Source organism: Odocoileus virginianus, chromosome 29 (assembly GCF_023699985.2).
Source record: "Odocoileus virginianus isolate 20LAN1187 ecotype Illinois chromosome 29, Ovbor_1.2, whole genome shotgun sequence".
Taxonomy (NCBI): domain Eukaryota; kingdom Metazoa; phylum Chordata; class Mammalia; order Artiodactyla; family Cervidae; genus Odocoileus; species Odocoileus virginianus.
Genome location: NC_069702.1, coordinates 43,262,764 through 43,288,758, shown reverse-complemented (window position 1 = coordinate 43,288,758; position 25,995 = coordinate 43,262,764). Strand labels below are relative to the sequence as shown.

The following is a 25,995-nucleotide window of genomic DNA, read 5'->3' as shown; positions in this document are numbered from 1 at the left end:
TACTCCCGGGGTCTGTCCAGGCGCAGGAGCCCTGGCCTCCCACGGCCACCTCCATGCCCGTGAACCTAGTACACGCGGCAGATGGCCTGCTCGCGCTTCTTACCGTGATATTCTTGATGATCTGCTGCACCAGGATGGCGTTGGTCAGCATGTGCGTCCTGAGGGGCGCGTGCTGCAGCAGCAGGCGGAGCAGCTGGCCCACAACAGGCAGCTCCTCAGGCCCAGCCCTGCTCACCCGCAGGCTCTGCAGCATCAGCCTGAGGACTCGGGGCAGGAGGGCCAGGACGGACACGCAGACCCCCCAGAGCCTGTCCCTGCAGAGCGAGAAACACGTCAGCGGGCGGACGCAGGCGGGAGAGCGGTTCCCACACTTCCGAGACTGAGCAGTGTCCTTCCAATGAGAAACAAAGTGTTTTCTGATAAAACCCCACAAACCAAAACTAGTTAAGAACTGAGTTTCATGAGAGCTAAGTAAGCAAATGCAGTGAAGAATTAGCGGCCTTCCCCTATTTTAGGGGTTTCAGAAAGCCTAGCAAGCAACATTTTCCTGGGCAAGACATTCTTGAAGCCCTAGTGATCATATTTAACACAATTCACCAGAGAACAGAAAGACCAGTGAACATTATTAAACCGTTGTATAATACCAAAGGTCAAACGGGAAAGAATATCCCATTGTTAAGAGAAAGAAAAGAACCTCATGAAACTCTAAGCCTCTGATCTGGATTCTGAGCTGCTTCAAGGTGCTAGAACAGGGCAAATTTGCAGAGAAATATGTACTCACAAGGAACCAAAAGGGATGTGAGAAAATAGCCAGTCAGGGAACTATCATGGGCCAGAGATAGTAAATCCAAATTTCAGTTAGCATCATTCTTTTGGTAACTTTATAGAACAGGAACAAAAATGTTTTTATGAGAGTGGTAAATGGTCTAACCACAGTCTAGAAAAGTGCAATTAAATGGAGGCAAAGCCCACTGGCTGCTAAAGGCTCTGATCTTAATCTGTTACGGTTTCAAGAGTGCATAGCCGTCCCAGTCCCAAGACATTCTAAGAAAACCTGACTAGCTCTAGACACAGAAGCAGCAAACCTTTCACCATCTGACCTCCCTCCCAAGTCCACACACAGCAGACGCATGGAAGGTGGGTACTGGGTCCATCTTAAGGCAACCAGATCCGCTCACCAGAGACTTTACTCAGCCTGTGGACTCACGCACGGCCAGGTCAGGACAGTCGTGTGCAAGAGGAGAAAGTCAGACTGAAAGACACAGTAATGATGAGGCGAAGGCACAGAGATGGTGACTACACAGTCCAGAGGAGAAGCCACTGTGGCTCTTGCTGGGCTTCACATTCCTGCCTGCACAATTCTTACCCTTTGGGTTTTGTGGGGATTTTTTTTTTTTAAATAAGTCACTACAGTAATGATCCAATATATTCATTTTCTACTTGAACTTGAGTGGATTTCAAATAACTGTGGATCAAAACTTCTAAAAGGACTCATGGATTCCACATCATACCGAATTAAGTATACTGAAGGGATGAGTAGTTTAGAATTTCACCTTCACACACCACAATTAAAGAAAACTGTCAGGTCAAAAAGAAGATGACCTGGGGAACCACAAACGATGGAAGCAATACCATTTAAGAGTCATTCTTAGGTTTTTCTAAGAGTTGTCATGCACAAAAATAGCTGTACTTAACTATAAAGTATTTAAAGGACAGAACCGGGACCAATGAAGTTGAGATTTTAGCTCAACAGAGAACAGTGGTTCTAAACCACTCTAAAGGAACTGATGAAAGTCCAATATTTCATATATAATTTTAAGGAATTCCACTAACTGCAAACTTCAGATATATTTTTGCCAGATAATACCAACCAAGCCTCCACCCCCTAAACGCGGAGAAATATGGATAATATAGTTTAAAAAAAATGCAGCCAAGCTCAAAAGCTAGAATGGTGAACTCTCTAGGTGCCAGAAATTGACAGAACTCTGACAGATACACAGGGGCGTGGAACTGGATGTGGGGTTTCAGGACTCGTTTCCAATAGCCAACAGCACTGGAAGACAAGGCTTCAGCCCCAGGTATAGAAGGTCGGGAGCTAGAATTGGGCTCCCTGCAGAGAGCTGGAAGCCAGGGAAAGGCAAATGGGAAACTGCCCCACAGGGAGGTCTCCACAGACTCTCACAACAGATGAATTCAGAGAAAGTCATACAACCCAAACATGAGGTTGTTCCTTCATCCCCACGAGAGACAATTTCTAGAGCCTGACCTGCTCCCCAAAACAAGGGAGAATTCCCACACTAGGGAAACAACGAACAAAGAAAACTGATAAGACATTTAACACCACTGAATGAAGAATAAGCAAGAATGACAAAGAGCCAAGTAAAAACTCAAAATGCATCAGAGAGAACAGCGGCGGACAAAAACTCAACAGAAGGGTTAAAGAATTAGCAAAATGGAAGATGTTAGTTAAGAGAAGACAGAATCAGATGCTCCTTATGTTTAAAAGGACTTTTTAGGAGAGAACAGAAATAGTGGGTGAGATAATAGAAATAAAAACAGTACTTCCCATACCTGAAAAAAAATCCCAACTGTCTTCAGATTAAAGGAGTGAAGTCTGTCTCAAGCAGGGTAAATAATAACAGACCTGCACTAAGATATAACCTGACTTCAAGACAACAAAGAGGAGAGAGTCAAAAACCACAGAAAAGAACAGACCACCATCTACGAGGCCAGAGGGCTCAGCTGAGCAGCCGATCTTTCATTTATTAACAGAGTCCAGGAAGCAACACATTTCTTCAGAGTGCCGTGGCCACAGTTTAGAATACCTCAATTGGTCCAGGCCAATTTTTTGGTTAGCACTTGTGGCATCTGGTCCCATCACTTCATGGGAAATAGATGGGGAAACAGTGGAACAGTGTCAGACTTTATCTTTTGGGGCTCCAAAATCACTGCAGATGGTGACTGCAGCCATGAAATTAAAAGATACTCCTTGGAAGGAAAGTTATGACCAACCTAGACAGCATATTAAAAAGCAGAGACATTACTTTGCCAACAAAGATTTGTCTAGTCAAGGCTATGGTATTTCCAGTGGTCATGTATGGACGTGAGAGTTGGGACTGTGAAGAAAGTTAAGTGCCGAAAAATTGATGCTTTTGAACTGTGGTGTTGGAGAAGTCTCTTGAGAGTCCCCTGGACTACAAGGAGATCTAACCAGTCCATCCTAAACGAGATCAGTCCTGGGTGTTCAATGGAAGGACTGATGTTAAAGCTGAAACTCCAGTACTTTGGCGAAGAGCTGACTCACTGGAAAAGACCCTGATGCTGGGAGGGATTGGGGGCACGAGGAGAAGGGGACGACAGAGAATGAGATGGCTGGATGGCATCACTGACTCGATGGGCATGAGTCTGAGTAAACTCCAGGAGTTGGTGATGGACAGGGAGGCCTGGCGTGCTGCTATTCATGGGGTTGTGAAGAGTTGGACGTGACTGAGGGACTGAACTGAACTGTGAAATCAAAAGTTCCCAGTAGCCTGACTGGCACTCACTGTCTGTAATCTCACAATCACCGTGTGTGGGAGGGAGGAGCCCAAAAGGGAAACTGAAGTACCTAAGGCTCTGGCTGCCAGCCCTTTCTTGTGCCCAAGTTACGTCATTCGGAATGCATGTGGTCCAGGTAGTATCAGACTCTCCAATACCCAGCACAAAACACTTTTAAAACAGAATTTTTAAACAGACAAAATGTATTAAATACACTGAATTCTGTTCAGTCCAACCACATACAATCAAAGCAGAATGTTCTATAAGAAACTAAGATGACCTCTGAAACATAAGTGTATCACAAGGGGCCTATATTTCAAGTGACAGGAAATGACAAATAGCAAAATACCTATTTCATAAATGGGGATGCTCATTATAAAATCTTTATAACCCTGAGAAGTTCCTTGCTATTTACAAAGGCTTTTCCTGAGCTATAAGACCTAAAGCTTGATGATGTGTAAGAAAAGTACCACCGGATCTATTTATTTATGTGTAAATTTTACAGGATACTAACAGTGAAATCTACCAAGTTTTAAATACACATAACACTTTGTGGGAAAAATCCCAATTAGTAAGTTATAGTACATTCATAAAACGGAATACTACAAAGCAAGGGTACCAGACCACAGCCAATCCTGCTTGCAGCCTGTATTTGTAATAAAATTTTATTGGAACACAGCCACATTTATTCATTTATGTATCATCTGATGCTGCTTTCATAGATCAGGGGGTGCTGAATAGTTCTGACAAGACTTTATGGTTTGAAAAACCTAAAATATTCACCATCTGACTCTTTACATAGAAAGAAGTTTGCTGACTCCTGGTATAGAGAAACAAAATGAATTACATCCTTAAATCAACACGAGTAACTCTCACAATGATGATGAAAATCAAGTCACAAAAAATACACTATGATTCTTTTTTATCAAACTCTTAAAACATGCAAAACAAAAATGAATTGTTTATAAATGCACATAAAAATTTTAAATAAAAAGGCAACAAAGTATTTATTTATTTTAAATAAAGAGGCAGTTAGTCAACACAGAAGTGATCTCTGGAAGTGTAAAAGAGAAATGTAACTATGGAAAGGGCATGGATAGAGTGCGTGCTGACGACGTTCTATTCCTAAACCAAATTAGGAATTTGGCTAAATGGATGTTCAGTTTATACACTTTAAACTATTTAAATGTTTTATACAATCATATGTATGACATATTTCTATGACACTTAAAAGTTCAAAAAAGACTTGAAAGGCAAATGTCAAAAAGTGACAGAATGACTTTTATTTTCTTACACGTGCTCATCTCTTAAGACTTTAAAAACCTTCTTGCAATGAACTGTTTACAGCATACCGACAAGAACAGAAGCATGACAACACTTTTTGAAAATGAAAGTGAAACCTTCCATACTATCCTAGAAGCTTTAGTTTAAAAATGATATAGAAGCAAAAGTAATAATTAAAAACACCAGCATCTTAGGACAATTTCCTTAAACCCAAGAATTTAAAATTTGACTCTGGCTAGTTCTAATGAAGTCCAAACAAAATACAAAGGCTCGTATTAGTAAGTCCATCCTTGTAAAATGTAGAATTTTTTTTTTGCCAGATCTATAGCAAAGTTAAGGAAAGCTCCCAAGAAACTCTATAATACCATTTAACTTTTCCAATTTGTAGCTTACAAGAAAAAACAAAAACTAAGACTGCTATACCACATCACAAACGGGACTCACAAAAGAACAAAGCAGCGGGTAGCTAGGGATATATGAACTCTAAAAAAGAATTAGATTTTGGAAATATCTTTTATGGATTGACTGAAGGGAGTTGAACAAGTAGGAAAAAAATTAAGTTTACGAGTACAAAACTGTTACCTTTTTCTTAGGTGTTCTGCTTCTCCTTTCTCTAAAGTAAGCAGAAAATAGAGCAGACTGTAGCAACAAGAAGCCAGGAAGGGCAGCAGGGCCTCACTCAGGACACACGTGTGATCCAGGAGCTTACAGACGACGCCCAAGACACAGCCGGCCGTGCTGTCGGGGATCACAGTCAGCCCGACCTGGGCAGAGAAAACTGAGGTTAGCGACCTCTTCACAACAGCCCTTCTCCCCAGCACAAAAACAAGTACCATCACCTGGACAGTTAACCTCCCATCACTACTGCTGGCTCAGATGGTAAAGAATCTGCCTGCAATGTGCAAGACCAGGTTTAATCCCTGGTTTGGGAAGATCCCCTGGAGAAGGGAGTGGCAACAGACTCCCAACATCCTTGCCGGAGAACCCCATGGACATGGGAGCCTGGCAGGCTACAGTCCACGGGGTCACACAGTCAGAGTGACTGAACGACAACACTCCTCCTCCTCCTGGTGGGAATTAGTATAACCTCAACACATGCTGTGCCACCCACCACCTCTGAGGGTCCCGTTTTCCTCTGACAACTTAACTGCTACCCGAAATGACTCTGAAAATATTTAAACTCAAGAAATACTATCAATCCAATCCCCCGCATCGCCTTCAAGACAGTCTCTTAAATTTTCTACATGTTACAATTTCTGCTGCTGGCCAGAAATATTATGTAAAAGGATTATTTCATGCATCCGAAGAAAATCTTGATGCCAACAACCATATTTACATGATCCCAAGTATTCAGACCGGAAAATGCTAATCTGGCACCACCCCCATTCCCAGGAAATTCAATGCACAAACCAGAGTTCATTTTACAACTATCCTTCCCCTGCCCTTTGCTTTGACCGGTCCTTCAGACATGACCAAAGAAAAGCATCTGCACTGGAGTAAGGTAACACTGTACCTACTCTTGACTGCCTCACTGCCCCAGACCGGACAGGGAACATCATGGTGCACTAGCTCACGGACTCGACTGGATAAACAGTCATTAAGGTGGACTCTAACTTGTAACTATAATAGTACACAGTTAAAATCTCCCACAAGCAACTGTTGAGTAATCATAGTCTGCAGGCTCTCAAGGCCTTCACCTTTCTACCAGGCTGTGTAAAGAAAGTGACCAAGACTGACTGGAACGCTGATCTTGGAATAGTGAATGTAATCAAAGGAGGGCATACATTTCTACAGTGGAAGTTAAAAAAAAGAAAGATGGGGATCTTTGGAGATACAGTGTATATGGATGGGAAGTCTGATAGCAGGAAGAAAAGTATACTGAGAATTCAAAGTGGTAGTCTTCCAGCTTGAGGGAAATAAAGAACAGGGGGTGTGTACGTGCCTAAAAAATCATCCAGACGAGTGGCAGTCCCTTGAGGAAACCCTTGGGGGCACTCCCTCGCACTGGAATATATCGTTATACTAAAAGTCAAAGACCAAAGTGTGAAGGCTGGAGGAAGTGAAAAGTAAAACCCAGGCATACCTAATGAGAATTCAATACCAGTGGGAACAAGAGACACCCAGAGGCCAAAAGACAAGTCAGTTTCAGAGCTAAGCTCACCGTTTCCAGTGACCAGGCCTTAAGCCCTTCTCCACACTTCACCCCTTCTAGGTATGACACGAGGCACATGTTCATGAAAGCATTTCAAGTCAGAAAGACCCAAGGTATCACTTTAAGGTCTTTCATTGCTCATATGTAGAGAGTAAGGTCCTGGAAAAGTGGGGGATCTCCCTAAGGTCACAGAATTGATTAGCAACAGCCAGCAAACTAACCAAGATTTCTCAGTTCTCACCACAGATGAGAGGCCACAAAATTATTAAGCATAGATTCCTGGACACTCTCTCTCTCTCCTGATTATGGCAAACCAAATCTTAACCAGTGAATCTCTATGCTTTTTGTGTAACAAAAAATGTTAAGTATATTTACCAAATGCTTACTGATGGCACTCTGCAGGACGTCAAAGCTCTGGCTTCGGACGGGGACGACCAGGAAACTGTGACAGACCGTCTGCCGGAAGGGAGAGAGCCAGCACCACATCAGAACACTGTAGGTCAGAGACAGGTCCAGTCGTTTTGTTTTAAACCTACTTGCTCTACATATTAGAAAGAAACTCAACAAAAAGTGACTCTAAAGATGGAAACATCAATCAATCAATCCTCATATATATGGGCTGATTTTCTAAATAATTCATTTATTAAATACTTACTGAGCACTGTGGAGAAGGAAATGGCAACTCACTCTGGTACTGTTGCCTGGAGAATTCCATGGACAGAAGAGTCTGACAAGCTACTGAATATGGGGTCACAGAGAGTCGGACACGGCAGAGTGACTGCCACACACACTGAGCTAGTCTTACCAGGCTCTACGCATAGGAGTGAAAGAATGGGAAACTTCTGTCTCAGCCCTCGGGCAGCTGACCATCTACCCAGGTGGAGCCTGCGTCCCAACAACAGGTCAGTGAGGCAAACAAAGAGCTGACACAAGCCTTCTCCCATTTGGTGGAAAAACACATCACTGAAAAAAACATGATCCAGAAAACAGAAATACCATGTGCAAATTATGCTGCCTCGTATTCCCTAAAGGTAAAAGAACAGTCTATAAGGAAGAAAAATATGAATGAGATGGGAATCAAAATCTCTAGTATTTTTAATTTTCTAAGATCTCCAAAAAACAAGCAGCAGAATGACAGCATCAAGTCCTTCAGAGAATCCCAACATGACTCCAGAAGCTGCTGGGAGTGCAGCACCAAAAATGAAGTATGGTGAAAAATCCCATGGGGAGACAAAGATAAGGCTAGTGGAAAGAAGAATATGACTCTAGAAAGAGAAAGAATAGTCAAGATAAATTTATGAGTACTGTCAATCCTCAAAAATCAGCAGTATCTGCATTATGTCTCTATAAAAACCTTTTGCAGAGTGATACTACCCAGAGTTTTCACAGGGCAATTGTCTTCTCTTTTAAACCTGTAGGTAACAATATAAACAGGATATTTTCAATGCCATCTTCCTACTTCAAAATGAGCACAGTGAATATTATCATTCATAAAAGGTAAATATATTTGAAAGGCCCATTCAATGATAAATGATCACTCAATCCCCTCCTTTTTCCCTTCTGCCTCCCCTCCCCTCCTGAAAGAGTCAGTTCTAAAGCTAATGCGTAAGGAAAAGCTAGACCTCAGCACTGGAGTCGATGGGAGAGCTTCAGTGGCCCAGAGTCAGTTATCTGTTAACAAGTACAGGTGCTCTGTCCCCAGGAATTGGAGTTCAAATGGGTAAAAAAGACGCCCACAGGGAAAAGGGTGGCACCAAAAGGAGACGACCACAGACAGAGGAAGTGACCACGTAGGTAAATATATTAAGTAAATGGAAGTCGGGTTTCTCACCATCAGAAAAAGCAGGTACAAGAGGGAAAGGAGAAAACCAGAATGAACCCCATGGTGTTGAATTCCTGATTTCTGTTCACTGATAAGATCTGCGAACAGCAACATCAAATAGCAATGAACACACTTATAAGAGTCCAGAAATGTTTCCTAAAATCTGTTCTCCACCTAAAGGAAAACTGGGCTTCTTAAAGAAATACCTGATTGCTGGGCTGGGACAGGGAAAATACAACATGAATCTGAAACAATTTGTGATACAGTAAAGGTAGTACAGCTAACCCTTGAACAACATGGGGAGGGGATTGGAGGCACAGACCCTCCGTCTGCACGTAACTTCACAGTGGGCCCTCCACCTCTAAGGCTGTTCTATCTGCAGATTCAGCCACGGGTCCATGTAGCAATGTAGTACTGAGACACAACTGCATGTAAGTGGGCCTGCAGAGTTCAAACCTGTGCTGCTCAAGGTCAACAGTACTCAGAGAAATATGAGGAAATGTCAGAAGAACAAAGACGTTTGCTTCTAGGTGACCATGGCAAACATGAATATCAAAATTAATAAAGATGGTAAGGAATTTTATCCCACTGGAAAATATAAGAAACCATACTAATAAAAATAAATGAACAAAAGAGAAGACCAAAAAGAAATGATATTTACACTGTTTCAAAACTCGAAATATTACTAAAGGGGAAAAAATAGGAGTGGAGAAAATGATCAGATACCACTTACTCAAGTGGGCAAAGCGAACATTTAATGGGACAAATCCAAACCCTGCACCATCTGACAAGTTGCAATCAGAGACCCACAGCATCACTTGTGTCATATTCCTGCCACATCTGTATAACCTAATTTAACCATGTGGAAATAAACCAGAACTGAGAGAAATTTTACAAAGTAACTTCCTGCAAAAAAGATGCTTACTCCTTGGAAGAAAAGTTATAACCAACCTAGACAGCATGTTAAAAAGCAGACATTACTTTGCCAACAAAGGTCCATATAGTCAAGGCTATGGTTTTGCCAGTGGTCATGTATGGATGTGAGAGTTGGTCTATAAAGAAAGCTGAGCACCGAAGAATTGATGCTTTTGAACTGTGGTGTTGGAGAGGACTCTTGAGAGTCCCTTGGACTGCAAGGAGATCCAACCAGTCCATCCTAAAGGAGATCAGTCCTGGGTGTTCACTGGAAGGACTGATGCTGAAGCTGAAACTTCAATACTTTGGCCACCTGATATGAAGAGCTGACTCATTTGAAAAGACCCTGATGCTGGGAAAGATTGAGGGCAGGAGGAGAAGGGAACGGCAGAGGATGAGATGGTAGGATGGCATCACCGAATCAATGGACATGAGTTTGAGTCAACTCCAGGAGTTGGTGATGGACAGGGAGGCCTGGTGTGCTGTGATTCATGGGGTCACAAAGAGTCGGACACAACTGAGTGACTGAACTGGACTGAACTAATTCTTCAAAAATGTCAGGGTCAGTGAGTGACACTGCTTTATTTGCAAAGTTTATGTACTATTCTAAATCCTTTGTTGTCATTGCAACAATCTTCACATCTTTAACAGGAGTAGATTCATTTGCTCATTCATTAGAAGCAACTCTTCATCCGTTCAGTTTTATCATGAGATATCTGCAATTCAGTCACATCTTCAAGCTCCATTTCTAATTCTAGTTCTCTTGCTATTTCCACATTTGCAGTTACTTCCTCCACTGAAGTCTTGAACTCCTCATGAAGGCTGTAATCAACTTCTTCCAAACTCATGTTAATATCGATATTTTGACCTCTCACCATGAATCACAAATGATCTTAATGGCATCTACAAGGTGAACTCTTTTCCAGAAAGTTTCCAATTTACTTTGCTCACATCCATCTTAAGAATCTCTAATTATGGCAGCTATAGCTTTAGAAAATGTATTTCTTAAATAATAAAACTTGATTTAAATGAGTCCTTGATCCATGGACTGCAGAATGGATGCTGTGCTAGCAAGCATGAAAAAAACATTAATCTCATTGTGTATCTCCATCAGGGTTCCAGAATGACCAGTGTTTTGTCAATGATAGTAATACTTTGAAAGGAAGCTTTTCTTCTGTGCAGAAGACATCGACAGTGGGCTTAAAATAATCAGTAAACCATGGTGTACTGTCATCCAGGCTTTTTCCTTTATAGGGCACAGGCAGAGTAGACTTAGCATGATTCTTAAGGGTCCTAGAATTTTCAGAATGGTAAATGAGCACTGGCTTCAACTTAAAATCACCAACTGCATCAGCCCCTAACAAGAGTCAACCTGTCCTCTGAAGCTTTGAAACCAGGCACTCACTTCTCTCTAGCTAAGACAAGTCCTAGATGGCATTATCTTCCAGTATAAAGCTGTTTTGTCTATACTGAAAGTCTGTTATTTAGTGTAGCCACTATTTCAGTAGTTGTCTCAGCTGGATCTTCGGGGTAATTTGCTGAGACTTCCCCATCAGCTATCTCACCTTACAGGTGCGTGTCGCGGAGACGGCTTCTTCCCTCGAGCCTCGTGGAACAGTCTCTGCTGCCTTCAACCTCTTCTGCCGCTTCCTCAGCTCTCTCAGCCTTCAGAGACTTGAAGAGACTTAGGAGAGTTTTCAGGCTTCCCTTGTAGCTCAGTCGGTAAATCTGCCCACAATGCGGGACACCGGGGTTCAATCCCTGGGTCAGGAAGATCCCCTGGAGAAGGAAATGCCAACCACTCCCAGTACTCCTGCCTGGAGAATCCCATAGACAGAGGAGCCTGGCAGGCCACAGTCCATGGGGTTGCAGAGAGTTGGATGCGACTTAACGACTAAATCATCATCAGGGTTTGCTCGAGATTTGGCTTTGGCTTAAGGGAATGTTGTGGCGGTTTGATCTTCTATCCAGATCATTCAAACTTTTTCCACGTCATCAATAAGGTTGTTTCACTTTCTTATTATTCCTGTGTTCACAAAACAGCACTTTTACTTTCAGTAACTTTTCTTTTGTACTCACAACTTGGCTAACCAGCACAGAGGTCTAGCTGTCAGCCTATCTTGGCTCTCAACACACTTTCCTCACTAAGCTCATAATCATTTCTAGCTCTTGGTTTCAAGTAAGAGATACGCAACTCTTCCTTTCACTTGAACACCTGGCGGCTCAGACGGTAAAGAATCTGCCTGCAATGCAGTAGGCTGGGGTTTGATCCCTGGGTCAGGAGGATCCCCCAGAGAGAAATGGCAACCCATTCCAGTATTCTTACCTGGAGAATTCCATGGACAGAGGAGCCTGGCGAGCTACAGTCCAGGGGTCACAAAGAGTTGGCTACAACTGAGTGACTAACACACATACACTGCAGGGTTATTAACTGCCCTAATTTCAATACTGCTGAGTCTCAGGGAATAGGGAGACCTGAGGAGAAGGAGAGAGATAGGGAATGGCTGGCTGGTGGGGCAGTCAGAACACACATATTTTACTAAGATCACTGCACTATCTCCTGTGGGCACGGTTCATGGTTACATTTAATTACAAACCCCGAAACAATGACAACAGTATTATCAAAGGTCACGATCACAGCTCACTCTAAGAAATAACAATGAAAAAGTGTGAAATACTGCGAGAATCAGCAAACTGACACAGAGACCCAGAGTGTACAAATGCTACTGCAAAGATGACGGACACCTTCAGTGCAGGGCTGCTGCAGAACTTCAGTTTCTAAAAACTGAATGTGCAGGTACAATAAAACACGGTCCACTTGTATGCTGAAGTACCGACTATGGGCATTTTGTCAAACAGTTTTAAGAAAAGAGAAGTTCTTTGTACTGCAATTGTAATTTTTCTCTAAGTCTGAGATTGTTTCAAAACAAAAGTAAACAAAAATACAAACAGAGACACACAAACATACATATATACAGGCAGTCTTCACTTCTGCAACTAGTGTTAACTGAAATTTGCATACGTCAGAATCCTGACTTCACAGTGCTCAATTCCAGAACAGGCACGGCAATTTGCTACAGTGTGGAAATTAAGAGTTTTTTAAAAATATAAAAATTTTTAACAAGATTTTGTACACTTAATTTCTACACTGAAGTATTTTCTACCTAATTTTATACAGAAATGTCACACACATAAAACTGTTAATAAAATCAGAGGTTTCAAAAACAAAGAAAAATGTTCTATTTCTTAAACTAGAGTAATGTTTTATTATTATTCTTCAGAATTTAGTTAAAAAGTAGTCTTTTCAAACCATTCAAAATTTTATAAATGACAATTAAAATTAACCTTAAAACCTTGCACTGGCTCTGGAAAAGACATTTCCATTTGGGAATGATCTCTCTGTCCAAAGATTCCTTTTCCCTTTTAACTACTATTTCCATCATTAATGGCAAGATCATACAATTCTTCCTTCAGTGTTTGGAAGAAATGATCATGAAGATACTAAGTGAAAACTGCAAGGTCCAAATCAGAGTATGTTATGTCTATAAAAGGAGAAGCCAAAAGAATAGATATAATCATTTGTGAAGACACAGAAGTTATCCAAAAGAGTACATTTAGAAACCAAGGAAGGGACATGGGTGGCTGGCAGACAGGGCCTGGACGGACACTTTTACTGTTATCCTTCTGTTCTTCTACACTGTCCTGTGGGACTTTCCTGGTGGCCCAGTGGTTCAGAATCTGCCACCCAGTAGGGGACACAGGTTCAATCCCTGGTCTGGGGAGGTTCCACAGGGCAGCCAGGCCTGTGTGCCAGAACGAGCGAAGCCCTCGAGCCCATGCTCTGCAACCAGAGGAGCCGCCGCAGAGAGGGGCCCGCGGCCCACAGCTGAAGGGCAGCCCCAGAGAGCAATCCCCACTTGCTGCAACTGGAGAAAGCCTGTGCATGGTGAAGACCTCATGCTGCTGTATGCACATAAATAAATTCTTAAATGTGTTAAGTAGGTAAGTAAATAAATTATACTTTGTGAAGAAAATCTACTCAGAAAAAAAAAGGTCCAATTTAAAAAAAAACCACTTCAGACTAAGCAGATAGAACAAACTAAGCCCACGCCACTGACTAGTAACTTTTTCAAATGAAATAATAATAATAATAAAAAATCAATTTTTACACTAAGGCTGTCAAAAACTACATATATTTCAAGTAATTTCATATGAAAAGGCCAACTTAAAGGCAAATTTTATCCAAAATAAAACTGGAATCATTTAACTTCAAAAACTAACAAAGAAACTTTCAGATTTTTCCTAATTTATGTCTTAACATTTCAAAGACAGCATCCTTGAAGTTTAATACATGTTCTTGCTCACAAATATAACCGATCACATTTTCATGACATCTGTGTCTTTACACAGATGACGTGATTCTGAAAAATTAAAATTGTCAGAGAAAGATTATTGGAGTTGTCCAAGTTATCAAACTAGACACTTTAACAAGTCTATGTCTGGAATCTGGGGCCCACTGATCAATCCCCATACCATGCTTTCCCCAATCCATACATGATATAGTTTAAAAACATCAGAAACAAGCTTACAGAACAACTACTAACACTAAACCCAATCCTTCCAATCCAGCAGTATGCAAGGCCTCACTCTCTGCATGTACTATGGATTAAGATTAAATGCCAGATATTAAATATGCAGGTTGGTTACCCAACTCCTTCGTTTTCACTGTTTAAAATTCACTATTTTTTGAAAGCCGATATATGAACATAGTTAGGCACTAGGTAATAAAAGAGAAGAAAGTGTCCCTGGCATGACCTAAGTATTGTGATCACAGTCAAACAAAACCATGAGAGAAATGTGTTAAATGTCTATAAAAGGTGTAGACCTAAGATACAGGAAGACCGTAAAGAGTATTCTGGAAAAGAATGAAAGAAGTCGTCTATAGATCAGCTGAATAAAATCAACTGGTATAGCAATAAGAGATTTAGGTTCTAGAGACTACCCTGTTGAGAACACTGACAAAGGTTATTTTTTGTTTGAAAAGGCTATGGCCTAGCAATTACGAGTTACAAAGAAAGAATATATAGTCAGTGCCCTAACCAAAAACCTTAATCATTAAAAAAAAAAAAAAGCTAGCACAGAACACAACCTCCCAATTGGCAAGAAAGGTTCCAACCAACATTATTTGGAATGACACAACTACAATTCTACCGGGCAAGTATCTTTCAATGCAAGGAAAGAGACTGAAGAAATAAATAGAAGAAATTAACTAATATATAAATATCTTACAGATTCAAATCCTTAGTACTAGTATTTATGATGCTTTACATATTTATATATTTGTAACATAAAACAATTCTGACTATTAGCGTAAAAGATCAGCCCTATAATTTCAACTTAAAACACAATTAACAGCTAACCTAGACCTGTAGTTTTAATTTGAATTTCACTATAAATAGTACTGAAACTTAAGATATTAAGATGTACCATGCTTGTAGTTTATTAAATGTTTTAAGATTTACCATAACATTTGTGAAGGTTTGTCTGAAAACTGAACTACTTACCAAATAGTGAATATATTAAGTTATTTAAACTGTTTTTTAAAGTTTTAAATATGTTTGTAAAAGGGATAAAATATAATTAAAGTCTCCTTTTAAAATGATTCCCTAAACTTACTATATTTATCTAAAAAGATTTGTTAAGTTGAACTTTAAAATTTAAGGGAAATTTGGGGTTTAAAATGTAACTTTGATAAACTACATACTAATTCTTTAAAACCAAAGGATCTTCCAAATAATTTTTTCTGTTTAGAAAAACCCTCCTTCAAGGATACAAAATCCTACTTAACTTTTATTCACCCTTCAATATCTACATAAAATTCTTCCTTCTCCATGAAGCCTTTCCTCTTTTCTATAAATGCATTTATCCTTTTACTCTGTACTAGCAAAAAGAAAATAAATGTGTCTCTATCATTCAAACTGCTAATTTATTCTAGTCTAGTGGCATAACTTTTATGAGCACTCTTCTTTCAGGAATCCACGTCGCCTATCCAAGGGTCACACGCACTTTCAGAACCTCTAGAAACATCCTACACCAGGCAAGGCTGACACACAGTAGCTCCCGGCAGCCGAGGAACTGAACGCTAACCATCCCGCGTGCCTGTGCGCATGGGCCATCACCTCTGTCACGTCCCAGTGGTGTGAGAACTGGTCCAGGTCAGTGAGGTAGAGCAGCACGGGCGAAAGCTGCGTCTGGACGACATGGGGCACTCCTCGGAGGCTCTGGAGCCAGGTCAGCTCCTCCTTCGAAAACCCTAAGTTGAGAATAAAGAAACAGAGTTTAAAATAAATCACAAAGCAAGTAACATTCTTAAGTAATTTTTAAAAAATAGACGACATGTATGTATCTCCACGTTAAATTCTTCAAGCTAACAAGCTGTTTTCTCTGAATTTCTGTACTTTATTATTTTAAAAAATGAAACGCCAGCAATGTAGTAAAATTCATATAATTATGTACACAAAGATGTGACCTGAATCAAATGTGTAATACATCAAGAAACAATATGATATCCCTTAAACTGAGGGCTTTACCACCTTTATACTTAAATAAACGCAAAAGACATAATCATTCTAATTAATGTCAGGTTTAAAAAAGCAAATGAACAAGAAAAACAATATGCTCCTTCATACATATACCAAACTCTGTATTCTTACATAATAGCCTTTCAAATGTTTTAAAACTATTCCATCCCTCCTACGTCTATTTCTTCAAGAATTACTGTGTACCTCCTTCTACCTATTCTATATAATAAGGTTTCTGGTTCTCTTACCACCTCTATTATACCTAGTCTGACCTATACAAACAACTTGCCCAAGTCCCTCCTAAAAGACAGCTCTTAGAATGATCAGAATACCAGCACAATGTGGTCTGACCCTAGCTACCTGCTTTGATGTTTTCAGATCACTGTACTTCCACGAACATGCCCTAAAGAGCCATCATCTAGTTTGGAAGCCATATCACACTCGTGATTGATTCCTAATGAGCTTCCTAAAACCACTAAACCCTTTGACAGGTACTACTAATTAAAACATAAAGCCCTCACATCCATCTCAAACGCATACATCCAAAACTATCAAACAAACATGTACAAGTCTACTTGTTTCTTTTGTATAATATTTATCTTGCTACATTCGGCTCCTTATCAGAATTTTTCAAGCTATGTTTGGATTCTGACTTAACATATTTCAGTAAGTCTCTTAATTTTAAGTCTTCAGAAAATTTCAAACACTGTCATCTTTATCATCCAATTACAAAATAAAACTACCGAAGACAGTATAATCATTTAAAACAACAGTAATAATACTAATCTAACACACCAAGACTCATTTTACTAATTTTTCTCTAACATCAATGGAAATCAAAATATGGCTAATTAAAATGTGATGTTTTTCCTAACACACTAAACATTTTAAACATGTTTAAAATGGATATTCTGTTCACCATCTTATTAAACTATGCAGTGAGGTTCAAAACTTAGACCCAAACAGGTAAGACAGTAAATCTCAGGAAAATTTTCATACTAGGTTCTTTTCCTTTCCTTAACTTGGTGGATCAGCGCAGTTACCTGCAAGTGTTGAAAATAAGAAGCTGAAATAGTCCTCATTACTGATGTTTAACTGAACACTTCCATTCCATTCTTTCACTGAAGACTTCCATCCAGAAAATGATGATCTATAATAAACAATGGAGACCTAGTACTAGAAGTGACCAACTTGAAGACTCAGGAATAAAGCATAGAATATATGACTATTCTTTATTGAAAACAAGTATAATTTAAGAGCTCAGACAAAAATCCGTAGCATGTATCATCTTTACATGTAAGGGGGTTCAAGTATCATAATATGGAAAACATAACTTCTAACATATATTTATGTAAAGTTTCCTTGAAAAGCATAACCAGCCCACTTATATGGTACAACTGGAAAATTTTTCCACACCACTCAAAACTCAGATTCAACGAGCCAAGATGAAGTTCTGCTTTTCAGTATCAGCTGCTATGTATTTACTACCTCATCTTTATTAAAAAAAAAGTCTTACCTTGCTTATATAAATGAGCTAAGTTTAAACAAGCTCCTGCTTCCTACCTAAACAAAAGCATCTTAACTAGGTAAAGAATACTTCAATTTAAAGCCACTCTGCAATAACTATGCACTCCAATACTTTGCAAAGCTTTACAACTAGTCTACTTCACAATACTGCAGCTAAAGTATTGGTAGTGGACTTAAGGGAATAGCTAAACATAAAGCAGCTTCTCATTAAATGAAGATTATCTGGTTCCTGCTATGAGATCAGTTTCCAGTGATACCTTTAAAAACTCTCCTCAAGGTAAGACTAAGAAGGAATACAGCAAATATCAACCATGAATACAGCAAAAAAAGAAAAAGCTGAGAATAATCAGATCCAAAAAGCTATCTTTTTGGATAGCTTTTTATGACAAATTTTTATCACAGAAATCTGAATAAATGTCAAGACAAAATTAGGAATTTCTAATTCAACTAGAAGCACTTAAGTTGTTGTTGTTTTTTTTTACCACTGGAATAACTGTATTTATTAACATTCTTAAAAGTTGGGGAGTTAAAAATAATGGAAACATTCTTCTGAATCACTCCCACTTAAAGGACTTCTCTTTGTTTAAAGGGCTATGGAGAGAATATCACAAGCTAAGAGGTTATAAAAAGTCAGAGATGCTCAATGGAAATGAGTACAAAATGGGTGATTAGAAAAGAAGCCAATATCCTGTTGAACCCAGTAAAAACTGCTGTCCAGTGGCTAAAAGGAGTAGCAAATCCATTTAAAAATCTAGTTTGGACAAAAGACAAGCAATGTATCACACTGTCCTTAAAACTACAATGACCACATATACTGGCCACACCAGAACACTTTTGAGACTAGAAGGGATGCTATTATCAATTATGCTTGGAAAACAGAAGCAAACCAGACCTGCTCCTGGCAGGCCAGCTCACATATTCACCCTGCTTCAAAACCAGGCTGAATTTCTCAGTAACTCCTCCCTTCTCTGGTATTTTTATCTAACAGCGTAGACTACGTTTCCACATCCATGTCTCATGTTCCCCAAACCAGCTGTAAATGAGCTAGGGGCAGAGGGTAAGAAGAGTAACACGGGTCAGCAGAACAACACAGGTAGATGGAGAGGAAAAACTCAAAGAAGCTCTAAGCGAATGGTGAAAAAGGCAGGAACAGCAAGTCTGAGTACAGTTTTTAAGACAAACTAAACACCAACAGCTCTAAGTTGACGGGTTTTTCACACACTGAACAAATGGAGACGGTCTGGTGGTGACCTGCTCTCAGATGAACTCCCCCTGCTGGAGACAACAGTGTCAGAATGCTAACACCCAGAGTGAACTAGACCACAGAGCCCAATTAATATAGCAGATGAGAATCAGAAATTATTGAAGGAATATTTCAGGAAAAGGAGCCTGCCGACAGTGCTTGGCACAGACGGAGCTGAGGAGCGGGACGCCTCAGGCGAACGGTGCAGGTGGGGGACAGTGAGAAAGCTAGCTGGTTTACCGTCACCATCAAGGACGGAGGGGAAAACCAAAGACGTGAAATAACCCAGGTGACGTCTAAGGAACGGTATTCCTTAGAAGAACATCATTCCTTAAGAATAACCGAACATTATTTTTCAATTCTAAATCTAGGAAAAGTGATGCAATGATAATACCACTGGCCTGGGAAAGTTGAAAAGGTCCCATCTTGTTTTAATTTTTAAAGAGATTAGTTTGAATATGGACAATACATCTACAGAAAAAGAAGTCTACTAAGACTCTGTGCAAATGCTAAAAGGCAAAATTTAACTTAGTACACTTTTAACTACATGACAATTTGCTTTTGATGATTATAAACTTCTATTACCATTACTTGTAAATTAATATTTTCTCAGTACTTGCCACAAACCCACAAAAAAGGTAAAAAAAAGACTTGTGAAAAAATCCTTGACCAAAGTTATTAAGCACAAGTCAATCATAACTGATGCCAATAAAGATACTAAATACAAGTTCTAAAGAGAATTAATTTTAAGAGGTGTTCAAAAGTCACTTTTAAATGAATGTTAAAACAGATCCTCCACGAGTTCTATCATGGGAAAAGAGTGCCCTCTACTGGAAGTTAACAGACATGAAACCACTTAAGTTAAATTGTATTTCTTAAAGACCTGGCATTTAGTACTGAACTAGACAAAGCGGGGTTTCACATATAGACAACATATTGCAAACAGCTCTCCTTTGCTAAAAGGAAAAAGTAATCATCAGTTACGAAGCACACTTTGGGTGACAACATTCAAACATATGTCCTATCCTGGTATGAAGAGACTGGCAAACAAAGCTAAAGAAAATCTACTAATAAAGTGAGCCACTCCTGTTTAATTGGGGCAGAGGGTCTGCACAAGAAGCCACAAAGAAGCTAGTTTTTAAATTTTTCAGCTACAGCCCAGATTCAACTCCTGCCTAAAACTGTATCAGACCCTGGCCTTGAGCCACAATCAGTAACAAATGGCTGAATATGAAAGTACTATGCCTGATACAAACATTAAGTTTTAAAGGATACTTTAACACTAGCAACATGAAACACTATTAGTTTTAAGACCTTTGAGAGTAAAACAGTACAGTCACACTCTGGAAAGTAGTTCCTTGAAAAATTAAACAGAAAATTAACATATGATCCAGCAATTCTACTTCTGGGTATACAGCCAAAAGAATTAAAAGGATTCAAACACGTATCTGCACACCAATGTGTATAGCTGCATTATTTGTAACAGCCAAAAGGCAGAACAACCAAGTATCCATTAACAGATGAATATATCAAAATCATGAAGACAAAATAGTGGTAAACAAGGGCTGGGAGAAGGGGGATAATCAGCAGAGTTTCAGTCTGCAACGGTGACAGTGCTAGAGATGGACAGGGGTAGCAGTCACACAACAGTGTGAATGTACTTGATGCTCCAAACAGCTCTCACTGTATACCTAAAACTGGTTAAAATGGGAAGTTTTAGGTTATGTGTATTTTGCCACACACACGCCCACCCACCCAAAGATATTTTAATGATTCCTTGTCTGAGTCTGAGTCCGCAAGCTTTTATTTCACCACCTACATTGAACTGAGCTCCCTTCCAAAAAGAAAGACCTGTATTACAATTTCATACCACCAGAAGTTTTAAAACACAGCACTCATCCGCCACTGAATCCTTACTATGGCTACACACTTCTGATAATCTTAACCCTTGTTTCAATCCACCTACACAAATCCACCTACACAAATCATCTACCTGATGGCTCAGCCGTAAAGAATCCACCTGTGGTGTAGCAGAACAATGGTTCAATCCCTGGGTCGGGAAGATCCCCTGGAAAAAGAAACAGCAACCCACTCCAGTATCCTTGCCTGGAAAGGCCTATGGACAGAGGCGCCTGGTGGACTACAGCCCACGAACATAGTGACTGCAACCAGGGCAATGCAAACCGCTCAGCAAACCACCTGGAACAGGCTTGCCCCAGTGACCTTCCTCTTACCCAGCAACATCAACAGTTTTAACTGCTGTTTCAAGAGCAAATGAAGGGAGGGGTGGCATTTTAAAAAGTCAGTTCATAAACTGCCAGTGACAGGGGAAGGGTGAGGGAGAAGATTATACACTTGAAATACAGCTCACTTCAGCATGCTACCTCATGTGCAGGATCCCGATAAGCATGGCAGCCAAACTTGCACTGAGTCTTCCCATAATACAGCAGCGGCTTAACCGAGAAAGCAAGTCAGCAGGCAGACTGGGTAGAAAATACACAAGCTGGACCAAAAGCTGCTGAGACTCTGCTGGGAGAACCACCACCGTGCCTTCTTGTGGATCTAGTGAGGCAGGAAGACAAGTTAAATTTTAAAAGATATACAAACAAGAATTAATAAAGCAGACTGATCATTTTCACCGTGCTATGTTGAATTCTAACATATCAACTACATGGAAAAAAATTTTATCACAAAGCATATATGTATGGCTTAAGGTACTGCCTAGAGTAAGACGAAATACAATCATTATTTAAAGATAACATTTAACACTCGATTTCATAACATTCGAATGTGTTACTTGAAATAAAAACTGATGGAGTTAAAGGTATTAGAAACAAAGCAAAACAGTAAAAAACCAAGCACTTTTGCCAAACAGGGACAATTATAATATCAACCTAATCCGGCCCCATCACTTCATGGCAAATAGATGGGGAAACAGTGGCTGACTTTATTTCTCTGGGCTCCAAAATCACTGCAGACGGTGACTGCAGCCATGAAATTAAAAGATGCTTACTCCTTGAAAGGAAAGTTATGACCAACCTAGACAGCATATTAAAAAGCAGAGACATTACTTTGTCAACAAAGGTCCGTCTAGTCAAGGCTATGGTTTTTCCAGTGGTCATGTATGGATGTGAGAATTGGACTGTGAAGAAAGCTGAACGCAGAACAATTGATGCTTTTGAACTGTGGTGTTGCAGAAGACTCTTGAGAGTCCCTTGGACTGCAAGGAGATCCAACCAGTCCATCCTAAAGGAGATCAGTCCGGGGTGTTCATTGGACGGACTGATGCTGAAGCTGAAACTCCAATACTTTGGCCACCCAATGCGAAGAGTTGACTCCCTGGAAAAGACCCTGATGCTGGGAAAGATCGAGGGCAGGAGCAGAAGGGGACGAGAGAGGATGAGATGGTTGGATGGCATCATCGACTCGATGGACATCAGTTTGGGTGGGCCCTGGGAGTTGGTGATGGACAGGGAGGTCTGGCATGCTGCAGTTCATGGGGTCGCAAAAAGTCGGACACAACTGAGCAACTAAATTGAACTGAATTTAAAACCAAAGACTTATTTGAGTATACACACACGCTCCTACATATAAGCAACACTGAAAAATACAGATTTTAAAATACCACACACAAAAGGTAGACACAAACCAACGTTTGTCACTTAATAAATGGGTAAATATAAAGTGGTGTATATTCAACAGTGGAATGTTACTCAGCATTAAAAAGAAATACAGTATTCGTATATGCTACAACATGAATGAATCTTAAGAACAGTATGCCAAGTGATGGAAGCCAGACTGAGAAGATCCACATCACACAATGTCATCTGTGAGAGATGACCAAAACAAGCAAATACAGAGAGACAGAAATGGTGAGCAGTGGTTGCCAGGAGCTGACGAAGGAAGCAATGAGGAAACAGGGACAGACTACTAATGGTGGAGTTTCTTCTTGAGGCGATAAAAATATTCTGGAATGGTTATCCGTTTCACCCTAGCCAGCTCAGGTTGGGTACATGAGACAAGTGCTCGGGCCTGGTGCACTGGGAAGACCCAAAGGGATCGGGTGGAGAGGGAGGTGGGAGGGGGGAGTGGGATGGGGAATACATGTAAATCCATGGCTAATTCATATCAATGTATAACAAAAACTACTGTAATGATGTAAAGTAATTAGCCTCCAACTAATAAAAATTAAAAAAAAAAAAATAAAAAAAAAAATAAAAAAAAACATGCAAGAAAAAAAAAAAATATTCTGGAATAAGATAATAGTGACTATTGCACAATCTTGGGAATATGATAAAAATTAGTGAATTGCACAGTGTAAAATGGCCAATTTTATGGTATATGAACTGTGTCCTAATAATAAATACTAATTATACATATGTATATATGTATATTTTTATTGATATTTTTGCTTAAAGAATGAAAAGGTTTCAGGGGTGAGTAAAACATTAATATATGAAAGCCATACAAGATCTCAATAATGATTAAATAAGTAAAATTTGCCATCAAAGTTTCAAAAGAATTCTGTAAAAATACCTGATCAGTTTTGAATTTGTGAATTTCGTGGTTTAAAAGAGAGTTTAAGATCTGAAGAAACATCTACAACCTTTAATTTTCCAAAACTATTGTATTAAGTAATACTATTGAAAATGAATTTACTGTTTGATATTTTGTTCATTATACCATGGTACAATTAATGTATAATTTGAAGGAAAAGTAAAACCTAAAGACCCCCCCTTTGAAACATCGTTCTTAAGTCGGGGTAGACCGATTATTACTTACACAGGTAAACACAACTCTTACCATAGATTCGGAGAGCAGTAACTTGTAAACTTTTGAGAAGCTCTTTATTTGCTCGGGCTGCAGCAGTGTGGATGATGTCAATAAGCTGTGTTGAAAGCTCAGGATTTCGGGAGCCGAGATGAGCAAGCTGCAGTGGTAAACCAGCCAACCAACGTGATAACACTTTACTACGGTACCTAAGGCCACCAAAGGAAACGGAAATACAGCACATTTATTTAAACACTGGAGAGCCTGGAAGACGGCTGGCATGCTTTGTTCAGCTGTGGTATTCTCTAAGGTTTCACCCACTGTATTTTAAAGGTTTATGTAGTTTGGGGCACTATGTACATTGTAATTTTATCTTAAAGGACACAGGCTATACTTAGCTTGTGAACTACTTACACTGATTCATAATGACTATTTCACCATATTAAGTCATTGACGCATTCAGTATAGGGTGCCCCCGCATTAAGTGGCTTCAAACTTGGGTTATTTCCGTTCTTTCACAGACTTGCTCACTCTCTGATGTCTCACCTTGGACACAGCAAACACTTTTGTTTGTCCCCCAAGAGTTCAGTGATTTACACATGACCTTTGGAGTCTAACAGACTTGAACTTAAGTCTCAGTCTGGCTGCCCTCTAACAGCATGACACTCACCAACTTATTTAACCTAGGGCAGAAACCAACAGTACCTACATCAAAGTATGAGAATTACTGAAAAATTAAGAAAAGCACCTGACTCACAGTAAAGACTCGAATATGTTCTAACAACTACCTATGTATGCTGAGGTACCCCAAATCTCGTTATCTTTCACCCAAACATCTCTTCCAGACTATCCCAAGTAAACCTCAAACTCACCACATCTAAGACTGATTCCTGAGTTCTACTCTTCGTGTTGTCTGCGTCACCAGACAGCACCAAACCAAGCCGGACACTTTTGCTCTTTAAGATACCATCATTTAAAAATTGATTGAAACATTTCTGACACACAGTAATATGTTAGTTTCAGGTATGTATCACATAATAATCTGACATCTGTACACATTGCAAATGGTCACCACAGGTCTAGTAACCACCTGTCCTAATAAAAGTTGCTGGTCATATTCTTTATGCTGTGTATTATACCCCCGTGGCTTACTCACTTTATAACTAGGTTTGCGCCTTTTAATCTCCTTCTCCTATTGTACACCTGTCCTCTTCTACTGCCCTCATTCTTATACCGTATGTCCCAATATGTCCCTAACGGCTGGAGGTTAAACCTCCATAATTTATGGGAAGCAAAACAAAAATCTGAGGCTGCTACAGGTGGTTCCAATAATTGTCCTTTAGCTGTTAAGCAGACAAGTGGAAATACATGCTAAAAGAGACTTTTACCTTCTCAGTTATGTGTATAAAGGTTATTGGAACTATTATGTATGCCTTTTTATTAAAAAAAATTTTTTTAAATGAAACCAAAAAGGATAAGAAGAATTTCTCCAAAGATTTAATCACTCTATCATCTTACTCATACAGATTACAAAGTAACCTGGTAAGAAAAACAAAAGCAAAATAACAAAGGAACTGTACCGGATTCTGTAAGATCTCAGTTCTTCTCTTTGATAGATTTTACTGAAAAACTTCAGTAACAAAGTCCGAACTGGAAGGAGAAGGCCTCTCTGCTGATACAATGTATAAACTGCCTTTATGAGAGACTCTGTAGCCTCTAAAAAACAAGAGAAAACAACTGCATGTGAGTCAAAATGTTTCTTCACCAGCACCATAATTCTTCTAAAAAGCACAGAATCACCTTGTTCCTATAAGGAAGCAGATTTTAGCCACAAACTGAGACTACTATCAAAATCCTACATCAATGGCCTAATAAAAAAGTCAAACCAATCGGAGATTACAGTACAAATTTTCCTGAGAGACAACAAACCTAGGAAAGGACAACAAAAACCACAATACTAGAAAGGTGGATAAGCCAGGAACCAAACAGCAAAGTTCTGCTTGAATGAAAAGAACTAGTAAGTCACACTAAAAACTGACTTAATGCAACATAACTTCAAGTTACAAGAAAGGTAAAGAGATAAGGATCCACCAATTTCTAGTCAAATTAAATCAGAAAAGAGTATTTCTTCATCCTTAGGCTCAATGCCATTTCCTCTTAATAA

The 25,995-nt window shown here is 39.7% G+C and overlaps 1 protein-coding gene across 4 annotated transcripts in view; it reads right to left on the bottom strand.

The window, feature by feature from the left end:
• TEX10 (testis expressed 10) overlaps positions 1 to 25,995 on the bottom strand; it is a 45,314-nt gene that overhangs the window by 1,236 nt on the left and 18,083 nt on the right. For 3 of the 4 annotated variants that reach the window (XM_070458419.1, XM_070458421.1, XM_070458420.1), the window contains 8 exons: positions 25,412 to 25,547; positions 23,865 to 24,040; positions 21,446 to 21,623; positions 17,335 to 17,441; positions 15,890 to 16,023; positions 7,349 to 7,429; positions 5,404 to 5,585; positions 104 to 314 (listed from right to left, as the gene is read on the bottom strand). In XM_070458419.1, the coding sequence (XP_070314520.1) occupies positions 104 to 314; positions 5,404 to 5,585; positions 7,349 to 7,429; positions 15,890 to 16,023; positions 17,335 to 17,441; positions 21,446 to 21,623; positions 23,865 to 24,040; positions 25,412 to 25,547 (1,205 nt within the window). Of the gene's footprint in view, positions 1 to 103; positions 315 to 4,797; positions 5,586 to 7,348; positions 7,430 to 15,889; positions 16,024 to 17,334; positions 17,442 to 21,445; positions 21,624 to 23,864; positions 24,041 to 25,411; positions 25,548 to 25,995 lie in introns of those variants that run through there. The other variant, XM_070458422.1, reaches the window with a different exon arrangement.